At 41.2% G+C, this 18,301-nt stretch overlaps 1 protein-coding gene across 4 annotated transcripts in view; it reads right to left on the bottom strand.

The window, feature by feature from the left end:
* The window catches only part of bach2a (BTB and CNC homology 1, basic leucine zipper transcription factor 2a), a 36,554-nt gene that overhangs the window by 16,393 nt on the left and 1,860 nt on the right, over nucleotides 1-18,301 (bottom strand). For 2 of the 4 annotated variants that reach the window (XM_055053131.1, XM_055053133.1), the window contains exons 2-4: nucleotides 12,886-13,174; nucleotides 10,444-11,751; nucleotides 9,243-9,449 (exon numbers count right to left, since the gene is read on the bottom strand). In XM_055053131.1, coding sequence (XP_054909106.1) covers nucleotides 9,243-9,449; nucleotides 10,444-11,751; nucleotides 12,886-13,149 — 1,779 coding nt within the window. In that variant the 5' untranslated portion in view covers nucleotides 13,150-13,174. Of the gene's footprint in view, nucleotides 1-8,843; nucleotides 9,450-10,443; nucleotides 11,752-12,885; nucleotides 13,175-18,301 lie in introns of those variants that run through there. The other 2 variants (XM_055053134.1, XM_055053135.1) reach the window with 2 other exon arrangements.

The following is an 18,301-nucleotide window of genomic DNA, read 5'->3' as shown; positions in this document are numbered from 1 at the left end:
AAACAGAGCTGAACGAGACAGCTGCTGACCTGAGAGAGAGAATCATGACCCGAATGACAACCAGGCCTCCCCGGCGCCAATTACAACGGCTGAGTGAAGTACCATCTGAAAGTCTCATTGAGAATGTGAATGCAGCATTGAGAACGATCCCTACCAACACCATAACAGAAACCAATGAGCTGATCTACAACTCAGCATCAGTGATCCTTGAGATACTTGGCTATAAGAGCAACCATGAGACCCAATACCCACCATGGAAAAGACGGTTAGAGGCTAAAATCAAGGTAACAAGGAGGGAAGTGAGCCAACTGTCAGAGCTCCACAAGGGTGCAATGAAAAGACCAGTACCCAGAAAGTACAGGCAGATGCCCATACCTGAAGCACTCGAGACTGCCAAACAGAGGCTCCAAGCCTTGTCCAGCCGCCTAAAGAGATACACAAGGGAGAATGAATCCAGAAGGATTAACCGGCTCTTCTCCACTCAACCAGCTAAGGTGTACTCTCAATGGCAGGGTAACAATAACAACAGAGCAGACCCACCAAGGCTGGAGACGGAACAATACTGGAAAGGCATATGGGAAAGGGAGGCGTCCCACAACAGCAATGCACAGTGGCTGATCTCTCTACGAGAGGACCACAGCAACCTCCCTGAGCAAGCCCCGGTAACCATCACTGTGACAGATGTCCAAGAAAGAGTCTCAGGTATGAAAAACTGGACAGCACCAGGGCCTGACATGATCCATGCCTACTGGCTAAAGAAACTCACTGCTCTCCATGAGCGAATGGCAGCCCAAATGAACCAGCTGCTACAAAGTGGGACTCACCCTGAATGGTTAACTGAAGGGCGGACAATCCTAATCCAGAAGGATCCATCAAAGGGTCCAGTCCCACCCAACTACCGACCAATAACCTGCCTCTCCACAACCTGGAAGCTCATGTCAGGCATCATAGCGGCCAAGATAAGCAAACACATGGATAAACACATGAGCACGGCACAGAAGGGTATCGGTGTAAATAGCAGAGGAGCCAAACACCAACTCCTCGTAGACCGCACAGTTGCCCGAGACTGCAAAACCCGACACACCAACCTGTGCATGGCTTGGATTGATTACAAGAAAGCCTATGACTCAATGCCGCATACTTGGATCATTGAATGCTTAGAGATGTATAACATCAACAGGACTCTGAGAGCCTTCATTGCAAACTCGATGAGGCTGTGGAAAACCACCCTTGAAGCCAACTGCAAACCACTTGCACAAGTGTCCATCAAATGTGGCATATACCAAGGAGATGCTCTGTCCCCGCTACTGTTCTGCATAGGCCTGAACCCCCTCAGCCAAGTTATCAACAAGACTGGCTACGGATACAGACTCAAAAATGGGGCCAATATCAGTCACCTACTCTACATGGATGACATCAAGCTGTACGCCAAGTGTGAGCGAGACATCGACTCACTGATCCACACCACCAGGATCTACAGCACTGACATTGGGATGTCATTCGGACTAGAGAAATGTGGTCGGCTGGTCACAAAGAGGGGGAAGGTCATCCACACAGAAGGGGTCTCACTCCCAGAAGGAACAATAGCAGACATAGAGGACAGTTACAAGTACCTAGGTATACCACAAGCAAATGGCAACCTCGATGAGGTCACAAGGAAAGGAGCCACAGCTAAATACCTCCAACGAATAAGGCAAGTCCTGAGAAGCCAGCTCAATGGCAAGAACAAAATCTGTGCGATAAACAGCTATGCCTTGCCAGTAATCAGATACCCTGCTGGAATAATTAGCTGGCCAAAGGAGGAGATAAAAGCCACAGATATTAAGACCAGAAAGCTACTAACAATGCATGGAGGGTTCCATCCCAAATCCAGCACCCTGAGACTGTACACGAGCCGCAAGGAAGGAGGCAGAGGACTAGTGAGTGTGAGAACCACTGTCCAGGACGAAACAACTAAGATCCATAAATACATCAGGGACAAAGCCTCAACAGACAATGTGCTCAGTGAATGTCTCAGACAACAGGGAACGGAGGTTGAGGTGCCAGAGATACCATCATGGGAGGACAAACCCCTACATGGGATGTACCACCAGCAAATAACCCAAGTGGCTGATATCAGTAAATCCTACCAATGGCTGGAAAAAGCTGGACTCAAGGACAGCACAGAGGCCCTCATCCTGGCAGCCCAGGAACAGGCCCTAAACACCAGAGCAATAGAGGCCCAGATCTACCACACCAGACAAGACCCAAGGTGTAGGTTGTGCAAGGAGGCCCCTGAGACAGTCCAGCACATCACAGCAGGGTGCAAGATACTGGCAGGGAAAGCGTACATGGAGCGACATAACCAAGTGGCAGGCATAGTGTACAGAAACATCTGTGCAGAATATGGACTGGAAACCCCGAGATCAAAGTGGGAAACACCCCCAAAGGTGGTGGAGAACGCCAGAGCTAAGATCCTGTGGGACTTCCAGATCCAGACAGACAAAATGGTAATGGCGAACCAACCAGACATTGTCATAGTGGATAAACATCAGAGGAAAGCTGTTGTGGTAGATGTAGCAATACCAAGTGATTGCAACATCAGGAAAAAGGAGCACGAGAAACTAGAGAAATACCAGGGCCTCAGGGAGGAACTGGAGAGGGCCTGGAAGGTGAAGACCACAGTGGTGCCTGTGGTCATCGGGGCCCTCGGGCAGTAACCCCCAAACTGGAGCAGTGGCTACAACAGATCCCAGGAACAACATCAGACATCTCAGTCCAGAAATGTGCAGTCCTTGGCACAGCCAAGATACTGCGCAGAACCCTCAAGCTCCCAGGCCTCTGGTAGAGGACCCGAGCTCAGAGGATAAGAACCACCCGCGGTGGTGAGAAGGGAATTTTTTTTTTTTATATATATATATAGTATATTTTTTTATTTTTTTTTGAGAAACATTAAACATGCAAATGAAGATAAATAAATTCCTTCTTTCTAAAAGAATATATAAATAGATATATATATAGACACATATATACACATATGTGTATCTATATACGTGTGTGTATATATATTATATATATACATATATATATATATATATATATATATATATATATATATATATATATATATATATGTATTCATACACACACATACATATACAAACACACATATATATATGTGTATGTATATATATATATTTTTTTTGAGAAACATTAAACATGCAAATGAAGATAAATAAATTCCTTCTTTCTAAAAGAATATATAAATATATATAGACACATATATACACATGTGTATCTATATACGTGTGTGTGTATATATATATATATACATACATATATATATATATATATATATATATATATATATATATATATATATATATATATGTATTCATACACACACATACATATATACAAACACACATATATATATGTGTGTATATATATATAGTATTTTTTTTTGAGAAACATTAAACATGCAAATGAAATAAATAAATTCCTTCTTTCTAAAAGAATATAAATATATATATAGACACATATATACACATATGTGTATCTATATACATGTGTGTATATATATATATATATATATATATATATATATATATATATGTATTCATACACACACATACATATATACAAACACATATATATATATTGTGTATATATATATATATATATATATATATATATATATATATATATAATATATATATATATATATTATATATATATATATATATATAAATTCCCTTCTCACCCACCGCGGGTGGTTCTTATCCTCTGAGCTCGGGTCCTCTACCAGAGGCCTGGGAGCTTGAGGGTCCTGCAGTATCTTGGCTGTGCCAAGGACTGCACATTTCTGGACTGAGATGTCTGATGTTGTTCCTGGGATCTGTTGTAGCCACTGCTCCAGTTTGGGGGTTACTGCCCCGAGGGCCCCGATGACCACAGGCACCACTGTGGTCTTCACCTTCCAGGCCCTCTCCAGTTCTCCCTGAGGCCCTGGTATTTCTCCAGTTTCTCGTGCTCCTTTTTCCTGATGTTGCAATCACTTGGTATTGCTACATCTACCACAACGGCTTTCCTCTGTTGTTTATCCACTACGACAATGTCTGGTTGGTTCGCCATTACCATTTTGTCTGTCTGGATCTGGAAGTCCCACAGGATCTTAGCTCTGGCGTTCTCCACCACCTTTGGGGGTGTTTCCCACTTTGATCTCGGGGTTTCCAGTCCATATTCTGCACAGATGTTTCTGTACACTATGCCTGCCACTTGGTTATGTCGCTCCATGTACGCTTTCCCTGCCAGTATCTTGCACCCTGCTGTGATGTGCTGGACTGTCTCAGGGGCCTCCTTGCACAACCTACACCTTGGGTCTTGTCTGGTGTGGTAGATCTGGGCCTCTATTGCGCTGGTGTTTAGGGCCTGTTCCTGGGCGGCCAGGATGAGGGCCTCTGTGCTGTCCTTGAGTCCAGCTTTTTCCAGCCATTGGTAGGATTTACTGATATCAGCACTTGGGTTATTTGCTGGTGGTACATCCCATGTAGGGGCTTGTCCTCCCATGATGGTATCTCTGGCACCTCAACCTCCGTTCCCTGTTGTCTGAGACATTCACTGAGCACATTGTCTGTTGGGGCTTTGTCCCTGATGTATTTATGGATCTTAGTTGTTTCGTCCTGGACAGTGGTTCTCACACTCACTAGTCCTCTGCCTCCGTCCTTGCGGCTCGTGTACAGTCTCAGGGTGCTGGATTTGGGATGGAACCCTCCATGCATGGTTAGTAGCTTTCTAGTCTTAATATCTGTGGCTTTTATCTCCTCCTTTGGCCAGCTAATTATTCCAGCAGGGTATCTGATTACTGGCAGGGCATAGCTGTTTATCACACTGATTTTGTTCTTGCCATTGAGCTGGCTTCTCAGGACTTGCCTTATTCGTTGGAGGTATTTAGCTGTGGCTCCTTTCCTTGTGGCCTCATCGAGGTTGCCATTTGCTTGTGGTATACCTAGGTACTTGTAACTGTCCTCTCTGTCTGCTATTGTTCCTTGTGGGAGTGAGACTCCTTCTGTGCGGATCTTCCCCCTCTTTGTGATCAGCCGACCACACTTCTCTAGTCCGAATGACATCCCAATGTCAGTGCTGTAGATCCTGGTGGTGTGGATCAGTGAGTCGATGTCTCGCTCACTCTTGGCATACAGCTTGATGTCATCCATGTAGAGGAGGTGACTGATGTTGGCCCCATTTTTGAGTAGGTATCCATAGCCAGTCTTGTTGATAATTTGGCTGAGGGGGTTCAGGCCTATGCAGAACAGTAGCGGGGACAGAGCATCTCCTTGGTATATGCCACATTTGATGGACACTTGTGCAAGTGGTTTGCAGTTGGCTTCAAGGGTGGTTTTCCACAGCTTCATCGAGTTTGCAATGAAGGCTCTCAGAATCCTGTTGATGTTATACATCTGTAGGCATTCAATGATCCAAGTATGCGGCATTGAGTCATAGGCTTTCTTGTAATCGATCCAAGCATGCACAGGTTGGTGTGTCGGGTTTTGCAGTCTCGGGCAACTGTGCGGTCTATGAGGAGTTGGTGTTTGGCTCCTCTGGTATTTACACCGATACCCTTCTGTGCCGTGCTCATGTGTTTATCCATGTGTTTGCTTATCTTGGCCGCTATGATGCCTGACATGAGCTTCCAGGTTGTGGAGAGGCAGGTTATTGGTCGGTAGTTGGGTGGGACTGGACCCTTTGATGGATCCTTCTGGATTAGGATTGTCCGCCCTTCAGTTAACCATTCAGGGTGAGTCCCACTTTGTAGCAGCTGGTTCATTTGGGCTGCCAGTCGCTCATGGAGAGCAGTGAGTTTCTTTAGCCAGTAGGCATGGATCATGTCAGGCCCTGGTGCTGTCCAATTTTTCATGCCTGAGAGTCTTTCTTGAACATCTGTCACAGTGATGGTTACCGGGGCTTGCTCAGGGAGGTTGCTGTGGTCCTCTCGTAGAGAGATCAGCCACTGTGCATTGCTGTTGTGGGACGCCTCCCTTTCCCATATGCCTTTCCAGTATTGTTCAGTCTCCAGCCTTGGTGGGTCTGCTCTGTTGTTATTACCCTGCCATTGAGAGTACACCTCAGCTGGTTGAGTGGAGAAGAGCCGGTTAATCCTTCTGGATTCATTCTCCCTTGTGTATCTCTTTAGGCGGCTGGCCAAGGCTTGGAGCCTCTGTTTGGCAGTCTCGAGTGCTTAGCTGACTGGATAGCTCAATACATAAGGCATCAGTATATCACCCGAGAGGGCAGGGTTCGAATCCAGCCTGGGTCCTTAGGCAAGACCCTTCAAGCTACTGCCTACCTCATACCATGAGAGATACTAAGTTGCATAACATGCCGGCTCAGACGTCGCCCGGCCAAACAAGGTCTGCGTCAGGTGTTGGGGAACCAGAGCACCTTGATGACAAATGGGCTACTGGAACAAGACGGAAATGGGCGAGAGATGAAAATGTGGATCTGTTGGAATGCTACTACTCAAGTAACCCTAGTCAGAGGGGTTACATGCAAAGACTGGGGAAGGAATGGTTACTTCGACATCCCCAGTCAACACTAAGCGCTAAACAACTAGTAGCTCAGTGTTCCAACATCCGCAAACGGCAACTGCTATCACAACTTGAGATTGACGAGATACAACACAAATGCTACGGCAAAAGGGAGGAACCCGGATGTCAGAACTGTGGGGACTTAACTACAAGTCCCCACCCAGTGAGGGGATACACGGCCCCAATGAGCGAAACAGAGCTGAACGAGACAGCTGCTGACCTGAGAGAGAGAATCATGACCCGAATGACAACCAGGCCTCCTCGGCGCCAATTACAACGGCTGAGTGAAGTACCATCAGAAAGTCTCATTGAGAATGTGAATGCAGCATTGAGAACGATCCCTACCAACACCATAACAGAAACCAATGAGCTGATCTACAACTCAGCATCAGTATCTCCTTGAGATACTTGGCTATAAGAGCAACCATGAGACCCAATATATATATATATATATATATATATATATATATATATATATATATATATATATATATATATATATATATACACTACCTTTCAAAAGTTTGGGGTCTCCCAAACAGTTTTGTGTTTTCCATGAAAAGTCACACTTATTCACCACCATACGTTGTGAAATGAATAGAAAATAGAGTCAAGACATTGACAAGGTTAGAAATAACGATTTGTATTTGAAATAAGAATTTTTTTTTTTACATCAAACTTTGCTTTCGTAAAAGAATCCTCCATTTGCAGCAATTACAGCATTGCAGACCTTTGGCATTCTAGCTGTTAATTTGTTGAGGTAATCAGGAGAAATTGCACCCCACGCTTCCAGAAGCAGCTCCCACAATGAGCATCAGTGGTTGGATGGGGACTTCTTGCGTACCATACGGTCAAGCTGCTCCCACAACAGCTCAATGGGGTTCAGATCTGGTGACTGCGCTGGCCACTCCATTACCGATAGAATACCAGCTGCCTGCTTCTGCCCTAAATAGTTTGGAGGTGTGTTTAGGGTCATTGTCCTGTTTTAGGATGAAATTGGCTCCAATCAAGTGCTGTCCACTGGGTATGGCATGGTGTTGCAAAATGGAGTGATAGCCTTCCTTATTCAGAATCCCTTTTACCCTGTAAAATCTCCCACCTTACCAGCACCAAAGCTACCCCAGACCATCACATTACCTCCACCATGCTTAACAGATGGCGTCAGGCATTCTTCCAGGATCTTTTCATTTGTTCAGCGTCCATTCTTCTTTGTGATCCAAACACCTCAAACTTGGATTCATCCGTCCACAACACTTTTTTCCAGTCTTCCTCTGTCCAATGTCTGTGTTCTTTTGCCCATCTTAATCTTTTTCTTTTTTTGGCCAGTCTCAGATATGGCTTTTTCTTTGCCACTCTGCCCTGGAGCCCAGAATCCCGCAGCCGCCTCTTCACTGTGGATGTTGACACTGGTGTTTTGCGGGTACTATTTAATGAAGATGCCAGTTGGGGACCTGTGAGGCGTCTGTTTCTCAAACTAGAGACTCTAATGTGCTTATCTTCTTGCTTAGTTGTGCAACACGGCCTCCCACTACTTTTTCTACTCTGGTTAGAGCCTGTTTGGGCTGTCCTCTGAAGGGAGTAGTACACACCAATGTAGGAAATCTTCAATTTCTTAGCAATTTCTCGCATGGAATAGCCTTCATTTCTAAGAACAAGAATAGACTGTCGAGTTTCAGATGAAAGTTCGCTTTTTCTGGCCATTTCAAGCATTTAATTGACCCCACAAATGTGATGCTCCAGAAACTCAATCTGCTCAAAGGAAGGTCAGTTTTGTAGCTTCTATAAGGAGCTAAACTGTTTTCAGATGTGTGAACATGATTGCACAAGGGTTTTCTAATCATCAATTAGTCTTCTGAGCCAATGAGCAAACACATTGTACCATTAGAACACTGGAGTGATAGTTGCTGGAAATGGGCCTCTATACACCTCTGTAGATATTGCACCAAAAACCAGACATTTTTAGCTAGAATAGTCATTTACCACATTAGCAATGTATAGAGTGTATTTCTTTAAAGTTAGGACTGGTTTAGAGTTATTTTTATTGAAAAGTACAGTGCTTTTAATGACATTTCAATGTGACCCCAAACTTTTGAACGGTAGTACTACAGTTAAGCTGGTTTTTTTACACAACATTTGAGAAACATTAAAAATGCAAATAAAAACAAATAAATTCCTTCTTTCTAAAAGATATATATTTTATTGCCTAAAATGCAATAACAGTATTCATTAATTTGTTTTTTGTAGGAAAAGATGCATTTGCAGCTAAAAATACTTCTCTAAGTTCAGTCTTTTCTTCTTAACATCAGAACAATGTAGTTATTTTGCATTTAATAATTAATAAGCGGATAGCAAATTGGAGATTTATTTTAGAGAATCTGAATCAGGTAAAGCTAAAACTATACCACTGGAGGAGCTGTTTTTGTTTATCTTAAACATTAAATATATATATTTCTGTACACTTTTTCAGCAAATGACCTTTCATTTAGTCCCTACTCTAGTTAACTGTTTACTAAATTAGTTGACAGTTATTTTGATAACTGTTTCATCATGATTAATTGTTTTTAGTTGTTAGAAGTAACTCAGAGATTCAGAATCTTTACCATGTTGGGGTAATTTTATGCGTGGTGTGTTTTTGTTGGGGTAATTTTATGCTTGGTGTGTTTTTTAAGCCCGTACCAGTTTTCGGATCTCTGTCTCCAGGTTCTGAATGCAGTCCAGCTTCCTCTTACGGCAGCGCTGAGCAGCGATGCGGTTCTTGCTGCGCCTCCGGATGTCATGGATGAACTCCAGCTGTTCTGAGGTCAGTTTGTGCATCTTGATGAGGACCTGGAAGTCGTTGCGAGGCAGATTGGAGATCTGATCCACCGGGAACGGCAGCTTCACCTGAAAGAACCAAGGAGTTCAATCTGATCAGGTCCGATCTCACAGCATTAAGGTTTAGATTCATGGTAAAAGCTGCAGATTTAAACCACATTAACATCTTTACTGACAACTATCTCAGGATGCACTGACCAACAAGTTTTGACGTGTTTCTGCACCAAAAATATGACAGAAATCAATGTTATTAAATTACCTATTCTGCTTATAAGTTCAACAAGAACTTATCACAGAGAAGGGTGTGAACTATGAGAATGTATCATAAAAAAATATATATAATTACGAGAATAAAGTTCAAATATTACAAGCGTAGGTATTATTATTAACATATTACTCATAATATGAGAATTAAGTAGTATTGAATTAAAGTCCTAATATTTCGACTTTATCCTCAAAATATTTTATTCTTGTATTATTTAGACTTGTGTAATGCGCCGTAACAACCTGCAGGTGTCAGTGTCAGACTAATCAAATTCTGTTTGCATCTACGGCTCATATTCTACATTCTTCAACCATTCTGGAGCTAAATTGGTCTCGGAAAGATTCCCAAAGCGTACAATAAGATTTGCAAGCGCACAACATAACTCATGAATGTGTATAACACAATTCATAAATGCATATGTCAATAAATATAAGCTAGGATATCCAAGAATTAATATTGTTAAGGCAGAGGAAAAGCTAGGATATCTGAGCATTAGACATGGACTCTAATAGGTCAGAGTCCATGTCTCTGACTTATAAGAAAAACATTATTTTTGTGCAGCTTCTCAAAAACACAATATTAAAGGCATTTACATACATTGAAGTTTTGGGATTCTAAAAATATGGACTTAGTTGAGTTTTTTTTTTTTTTTTGAAAAAACAAAAACTGTGAATACTAAGAACAACAGCAGCGCCATCTTTTGGCAGCTTTTTAGGCTGTCACTCACAATGAACCCAATGCGGTCCGTCTTCTGAAGTGTGATCTTAATAAGCAAACTGAAAGAAGCTAACTACTAACCTCAGGGCCAGAGACTCTGGATCCACCTTCGCTGTCGCCTTCTGAGAACGATTCAGACTCATCGCTGGAGTTTCCTCCACTGGTACCAAACTCCTGCTCACTTTTGATCTTGATGTGGCCCTGGCTGAAGACAACCTCACTTCTCAGAGGCGTCCGGGCTTCCACCACGCCGACCAGACAACGAGGAAGAGCCGAGACTGAGCCAACATGTGGGGCAGAGGAGAGGTCAAAGGCCAGGCTGGACGGGGAGCTACCAGTGGCTATGTCATCTGGATATGAGGAGTGGGAGCTGGGAGTCTGAGTTTGGGGTTCGGATGGAACAGGAGAGGCAGCTAATGTCTTGATGGAGACAGGAGAGCTGGTGAGGCATGTCAGGTGAGGTGAGGAAGTCTCCTCTTGCTCCATAGTTGAGGTTTTTTCTCTGTTGGACAACGAAGGTTGCTCACCAGCAGCAGAGGAGAAAATGACGGTACGTCTGTCTGGCTCTCCTTCATACTGAGAAGACGTCTTGGATTGCTGCATGTCTCCATCATTGACGCTGTTGAGGTTGGATTGGCTTAGAGAGTCCATCTTACTCCTCTGCCTGTCTTTGAGCAGCTCCCTGTAGTGACTGATGGACAGATGGTTGGAGAGAAGCTGCTGAATGGTGCTGCCAGTCATGGTGCCGAGATCCAGGCCGCCTCGCTGGAGGTATGAACGCAGGCAGGAAGAGGCTAATTCCCCGTCCGCGGACGGCTTATCTGCAACTGGAACTCCCTCCACCTCCAACTCCATCTCCAGAACCTCTTCAGTACCAAACTCTGCGTTGAAGCCATTCCTCTCGTGTCCTGATTCATCAAAGGGCTCCACTTTAATCCTGGAGGGGTTGAGAAGGGTCTGGGGAGCAGCACAGGAGTCTGTCAACTCTGAACTCGTCATAGTAGGAATGGTCTGTTGACCTAATCCATTGTGCTTGTCGTCGCAAACCTGCTGCTGGTACTTCCAGGATTTTGGGCTTTGTGGAAGATCTTCATGAGGGGAAGCAGCATCAGCTGTTGGAGAGCTTTCCTTCTTTGTCTCTGAACCGCTATCAAAGGAAAGGTCTTGGGAAAAGACGGTATCCTCTTCATCGTATTGCACCTTGCAATTTCTGGAGTGCTGTCCGTCACTCTCCAACTGAGCCTGAAGAAACTGGAAGCAGGAATCCTCCAAGTTGTGCACACCAAGGAGGTCGGCACACAGAATGACCTCATGGATGTTTTCTTGACTTAACACCAGCTTGGCAGTGTAAGCGAACTGGAGCAGCGGAGCAAAACCATTAGCTGTCACCTGCAGAACAATAAACACAGTTTATCTGTAAGGCATATATTGGTCCAGGGATGCAAAAAAGTAAGCGACTTAACTGTCGATTAATGGTTCATTAGATTAAAATTAATAGAGCCAATTCACTGATAACGCCTGATTAGATATTCCTTTAGTGTTGTAGTTTGGACGCCATCCAGCAGAGGGCGCTGCTGGTCATCAATAAGCGGATTGACAGAAAGATGACGGCCATACCAGAATGGAAACAGTGAAAGCAGAGCCTGCAAAATGGACTTTATATTTGGAAATGAACATGCAACTATTTTACCTTCATGGCGCTGCATGGTGGAGGAGCAGAGGCAACTTCTCAACCAAAACTTAGATTTGCGTGGATGTTATGGCAGAAAGTGGAGGAAATTAGGCATAAAAATCGTAATATAACAGAAAAAGACACAATGCCAACAAGATCGACTGATTTTGAGTCTGTTAATATGTCTGTTCATGGGAGATTAAGGATATATTTTCATGATTTTCATCTTTTAATTTTCTACTAAGCAATTTAAGAGGTTCCTGTTTTGTTTTATTTAAAAAAATATATGTTTAATAATTTGGGTGGGAAACATAATTTTCTATTTATTCCACTATTTGATTGACTCAAAGTTAAAATTTAATGTTTTTCTAAAATTCAACATATGACAAATTTTGCCATGTATGTAAGTTCAATTAACTTTAGATAACCTTAATTGATAACCTGTGTCCCTAATCTGGTCTATTACTTAAAATCCTGCTAATTGTCCTCCTGTTTCATGTTGCATACAAATGCAAAAAGGCACTGTGAGGTATAAATAGTCTTCCTGCTGTGTTTATCTTTTGTGTCCTGAATGATTTGGTCTCTTTCAACCTTCATCATCCTCTGCTTCCTCCTCCTTCACTGTTGTCAGCATCATCTTTGTCCATCTGTGAGGTTTGTGCTCACATCAGCATCCCTTCAGGCTTCACAGCAGAACAATAAGATCACCAAACACGGAAGAGAGCTCTGCTTTAACGCGACTGGACAGATGGAGTTCAGACTGTCTGTTGCTTTGGTTTAGCTCTGCTTGCTAAAAACTTCACAAAATGAAGAAAAGCACTACCTCTCCATCCTGTCATTTTGCCCTTTACCTTGTCTGGCAGGCTGATGATGGGTTCAGCGCTGCCTGTCGACTCGCTGTGTCCCAGCAGGACCTGCAGGAAGTAGCTGCTGCTGGCAGCCAGGACAGCCCGGTGAGCCCGGACCTCCCTGCCCTCCACCAGCACCGTGACATCACAGAGGAGCCCCCGCCGCCGCTGTTCCTCCAGGCTCAGCAGCACATTGGCACAGTGCACCTTGGATTCGTACACGTACACCGGCGCTGACGCCTCGCTGTCATGCTGCTGCTCCGACATCACTTCCTCTGACACCCTGCACAAACTACATGCAGAACGAAGACGTTATCCATTTATTATAAATAAGTGCAGAAATTCAGATAAAACTGTTCAGGTTGAAGCATATCTAAATGTCTTGTTCTCCGTCCAGAAAGCCATCAGAAACAAATAGCCAAAACACATCTGTGGTGTGAAAATCACATGCTAAAGTAGGTCTGTCACAAAGGATGACAAACTGTCCCAGAAATTATTGCAATGAACGATAATATTGTTGTTTTTCAAATCATTGTCAAACAATCATAATGGGATAAAAATGCAGGTACACCCTCTACATTTTAACACTGCACTGCAAAAACACCAAATACTTTTGGTTTCGTTTCTAGTGCAAATATTTTCATACACTTGAAATAAAACAAAAATAACATTCAAATAACTTTAGCAAGATATAGAGGCTTGTTTTGCGTAAATAATTTCTTAATATTGATGAAAACATAATGAGATTATTTCACTTACAGCAAGATTTTTTTTCTCATGTTTTAAGTTAATTTGCCTGCCAATGGAACAAGTACTTTTTCTTAAATATTAAGAAATGATCTACATAAAACAAGCCTCTATATCTTGCTGAAAAGTTACTTTTAAGTTAATTTGTCCTATTTAAAGTGTATTAAGATATTTTTACCAATAATACTTGTGTGTTTTTGCAGTGTGGGACTGAAAGATGTTTGAATATCCAAATATAATTAAACAAAACAACAAAAATAAACTGGCAAATTTCTTTCCCTGAATTGGTACTTTTATTATCTATATTAAAGAATTATCTACGTAACACAAGTTTATCTTGATGCAGAGTTAGTTTTGCCTTATTTCAAATGTACTAGGATATTTGCACTAAAATAAAAATACTTGGTATGATTTTTTTGTTTTGCAGTGTCCTGCTTGCTGCTACATTATACTCTGAAAATCCTGCTGCATTCCTCTGTATCTTGCTACTAAGCCCGTCTCAATAATCAATAAATCAATTCATCGGATGACAAATTAAAATAATTCACATTTGCGTGATTTGACTTTAACAATCATTTTAGTAATTCTATCGAATATTTTGACAATTAATCAATTGGATAAACATCCTGCTGATTTTTCATTTGTCCACTTAAGCTTTTTTTTTTTAATTACAAACACGTTAAAAGATGCAATAAATAATTTAATTCCTTTTTAAATAAGAACATAAACATGTATTGCCTATTAAATGCAACAACACAATATTATTGTGTGTTATTGATCATTTGTAGCAAAGGATCAACATGTGAAAAGCTCAGGCCTTCCTGTTCAACTGATCTGATCAATTTTTGGATTAACTATTTAACAAATAAAAGATTTGTTTACAGAATTTGAACCAGGAGGAGCTAAAATTATGCCACCTGAGTAGTTCTGGTTAAAACATATTTTCAGATGAAAATATTTTTTATCTTGATTATAAAATGTTTCAACATTTTGGTTTCATTTCTGCTCTGATCGTGTTGATCTCTCAGCAAATTTCCTTTTTTTGAGTCTCCATTTAGAGATTAATTCAATTCTAAATTAGTTGACGATTATTTTTAAAAATGTATTAATCATTTCAACCCCAAAGCGTGCAGTTGTAGATCCAGGTTAAGCTTTAAAGAGAGCAGCAGCCGTGCACAGAGACTGCAGGCAGAGCTGCTTCTTTGTGATTCAGCCGTTCATAAATCCTCCCTGCAGACAGCTGAGTGTGCAGTCTGTGTGTGTGTGTGTGCGTGCATGTGTGTGTATGTGTAGGGGGAGCTTTGTGCTGAGTCAGACCTGCTGAAGCAGCCCACCTCTGAAGGCTCACTATGAATCCACATACTGATCATCATCATCATCATCATCTGCTGCGTCCGTGAGGATCACTAGAACAGCCACGCGTCACGTTTCCCATCCTGCTCTTGTGTTTTGCAATCTGTCTCCGCTCCTTTTCATCCAATCACACGACGGGTTAGAGGAGGAGTGACCTCTCAGGACTGACTGCTTTTGTTTCTGTTCAGTTTCCATTGAGGATGTTCCTTTCATTTAAAATGGAAGCATAACGTAAAATCAACCTTCTTATTCCATCATCTTCATCAAATTCTTTCACACGTGTGAAAAAGAAGTCCTTTTATCTCCATTGCAACCATTCAGCTGTGGAAAACGCCTGGATGGACACAGCATCACCTTCAACCTTCCCAAAATCAGCTCCTTCAGACTAGCCAGCAGCAATTAGCAGACATCTGTTCAAACTGCACATCAGCTGCGCTCATTACACAAGCTACTTCTCGGTGCAACATTGTAAAATCAGAAAATATTACCAAGTATTTTTGATCTAAATTCTAGAGAAAATATTTTAGTACATTTGAAATAAGATAAAACTAACTCACAAGTACCTTTTCAGCAAAAATAGGAGCTAGTTTTAAGTCAATAAGTCCTTAATATTGATGGAAAAAGTACCAGTTCCACCGGTAAATTATTTCACTTAAAGCAAAACATTTAATCTGAGTTATAAGTGAAATAATCGCCAATGGGAAAGAGCCGGACTTTCTTAAAGAGACAGAACCCCAATTACAAAATCTAAATTTCTTCATATATATATATAGCAGTGTTAAAAGAACTGAAGTTAACATAGTTACTTGATTATGCAATAAATTACTACTATTTGCCTGGAAAATAAATAATACAGCTTTTTAAAACCATATTGCTCTTCACATCTTCTGCCTCCATCCAGCTCTATGTTGCTCTAATGTGCTGCATCCTGTTCCTTCCCACCCCTGATACATTCTAGTCCATTAAGATCTACTTTCTACATCCAGACACATTCAGCAATATTCTGCTACAACCGCTGAAACCTGCTTCATTATGCTTCTGGCTAACTCTGGCATATTGACAGAAATGTTGTTAACATGCTCTGTTCCTGTAGTGGGTAAAATAAACAACAGCCTCTTTAACTGGGCGATATGCATTTAAAATTTTATTATAATATTTTGTGGTTCTATTGGGAAATCAACAAAAAAAAATAATAATAATTACGACAAGAGTAAAAAAAATTTAAGTAACTCACTGAAAAAACACAAAAGTACTTTCTGGTGCAAATGTCATTAAGACAAAAGTAACTTATAAATAACTTTTCAGGAAGATATGAGATATGATTAAAGTCAATAACTCCTTATTATTGATGAAAAAATACTAATTCCACTGGCAGATTATTTCACTTATAACATGGAAAATGTCTCATTATAAACAAAATAATCAACCAGTAGAACTAAAACTTTTTCAATTTGAGGAATTTTTAACTAAAAACAGATTCTTTTATCTTGCAAAAAAGTCACTTCTAAGTTACTTTGTCATATTTCAAGATTACTAAACTATTTGCAATACAAATAAAGACCAAAAATACTTAAACTTATTTTTGGTCTGATTGTATTTTTTGCAGTACTGTGTGGCATTTGCAACACGTGTTCAGATAATGTACTTAAAAAAGCTTAATTTATATCATTAAACTGCACTGGATTTAACTACATTTTGTAATTTGTTAATACTTATTGATAATTTCTTAATACAAATGGTGGAGAAAAAAGTAAAACCACATTTTGTGGCTGCATTGTTAATTTTTTTTATTTTTAATTGATATTAATCTAAATTTACTGGGACAACCATATTTATCTAGAAATGTCATATTGTCAGCATTGCTGGCTTTACTATTTTCTTTCCTATGAAATTGTCAATAGAGATCAATAAATACGACTTAATGCAGTTGATGTAAATCTCACTTCTTTACAAATGGGAATGTTTTTCAAAAGCAGTATTTGTGTTTGCGGAGCTATGCCTGCTGTCAGATTATCACTTTTAGCACAAAATGTTGTGATAAAACTTTAAGCTCATGTCTTATCCTGCAGTAAACGTAGGACAGGTTACCGTAGTTTTCTCACATTTGCAGCAATGAAATCCTCAGATTATTTAACCAGCAGAAACGCTGCAGAGAAGCAGATTAACGGGGAAAGATGCTGGCAAATCTGATCCAGAAATGACCGGCAGACATCCCAGATAAACATCCTGCTGTGACATCATCATCTCCTTTTCTGTTCGCAGACACGCTTCTCGCTGGGATCCGGAAACCTGAACTCTGAGGTCACGCGCAGCCTTCATCCTGAGGCCTGCCGATCCCTCCTCATCCTCTCCTGTATGGATCTGATGACACAAATCATCGGCGGCTGATTCAGATGCAGGACGAGAAGATTTTGTTTCTAATATTTCTCCTCAGCTCAGATGGAAAGAACCAGTCTGTCCAGGCTGGAAACCATCAGTTCAATGCCAAAAACTGTGAAAATACAAAATTGACCAACTGGTTTCCAGTGAAAATATCTTTGTACACTTTAAATAAGCAGCTTTTCAGCAAGATATAGGAGCTTTTCTGTGTTTAAGTGAAATAATCACCAACTGAACCAAAAGTTTTTCCATCAGTATTAAGAAATTATCTAATTTAAACAATCCCATATATCTTTCTGAAAAATTACTTGTTTTTGTCTTATTTTAAGTGTACTAAGACATTTGCATTAGAAACTAAACTAAAATTACTTGGTCAGATTTTGTGTTTTTGCAGTGAACCCTTGGGTTCAGTTTCGCCTGGGTGTTGGATGGACTCGGATCAGAAAACCCGGCCTGCAGGCGGCGGAGGAAGCAGAAACTGGATCAGACACCTCAGGTTTCAGGGAAAGCAAAGTGACATGAGTCACACATTAAAACCCTAATAGCAGCCAGACAGGAGCCAGACGCTGGACCCAAACAAAACCTGGAGAATCCAAACACAAACTGTTAGCGGCGGTTGTGGTTGGTGGTGCTTTCAAGGCAGAAAATGTAACAAATGATCAAGACTTGTGAATAAAACCTGGATATTCCTGCAGTTCCACTAGTTTGACTTTAATAAATACAATTAACTTCTCCATCTGCTTCGCTAACATCCAGGAAGGATCAGACTTTCTGGAACAGTAACTTTCAGAGTTGCTTTAGTTACAACATGTAAAGAAAAGAAAACTTTTTTTTAATATTTATGACAGGAATTAAGATGAGGGGAAGTTTACAGAAAGGCTTTGGACTGGAACGATTAATTCAATTAATTGGTTCATCAACTAACTAAGTAGTTGATTTA

The sequence above is a fragment of the Poeciliopsis prolifica genome, unplaced genomic scaffold (assembly GCF_027474105.1).
Source record: "Poeciliopsis prolifica strain line A6 unplaced genomic scaffold, Auburn_PproV2 SCAFFOLD037, whole genome shotgun sequence".
NCBI lineage: Eukaryota > Metazoa > Chordata > Actinopteri > Cyprinodontiformes > Poeciliidae > Poeciliopsis > Poeciliopsis prolifica.
This window is presented reverse-complemented; position numbering and strand designations above follow the sequence as displayed.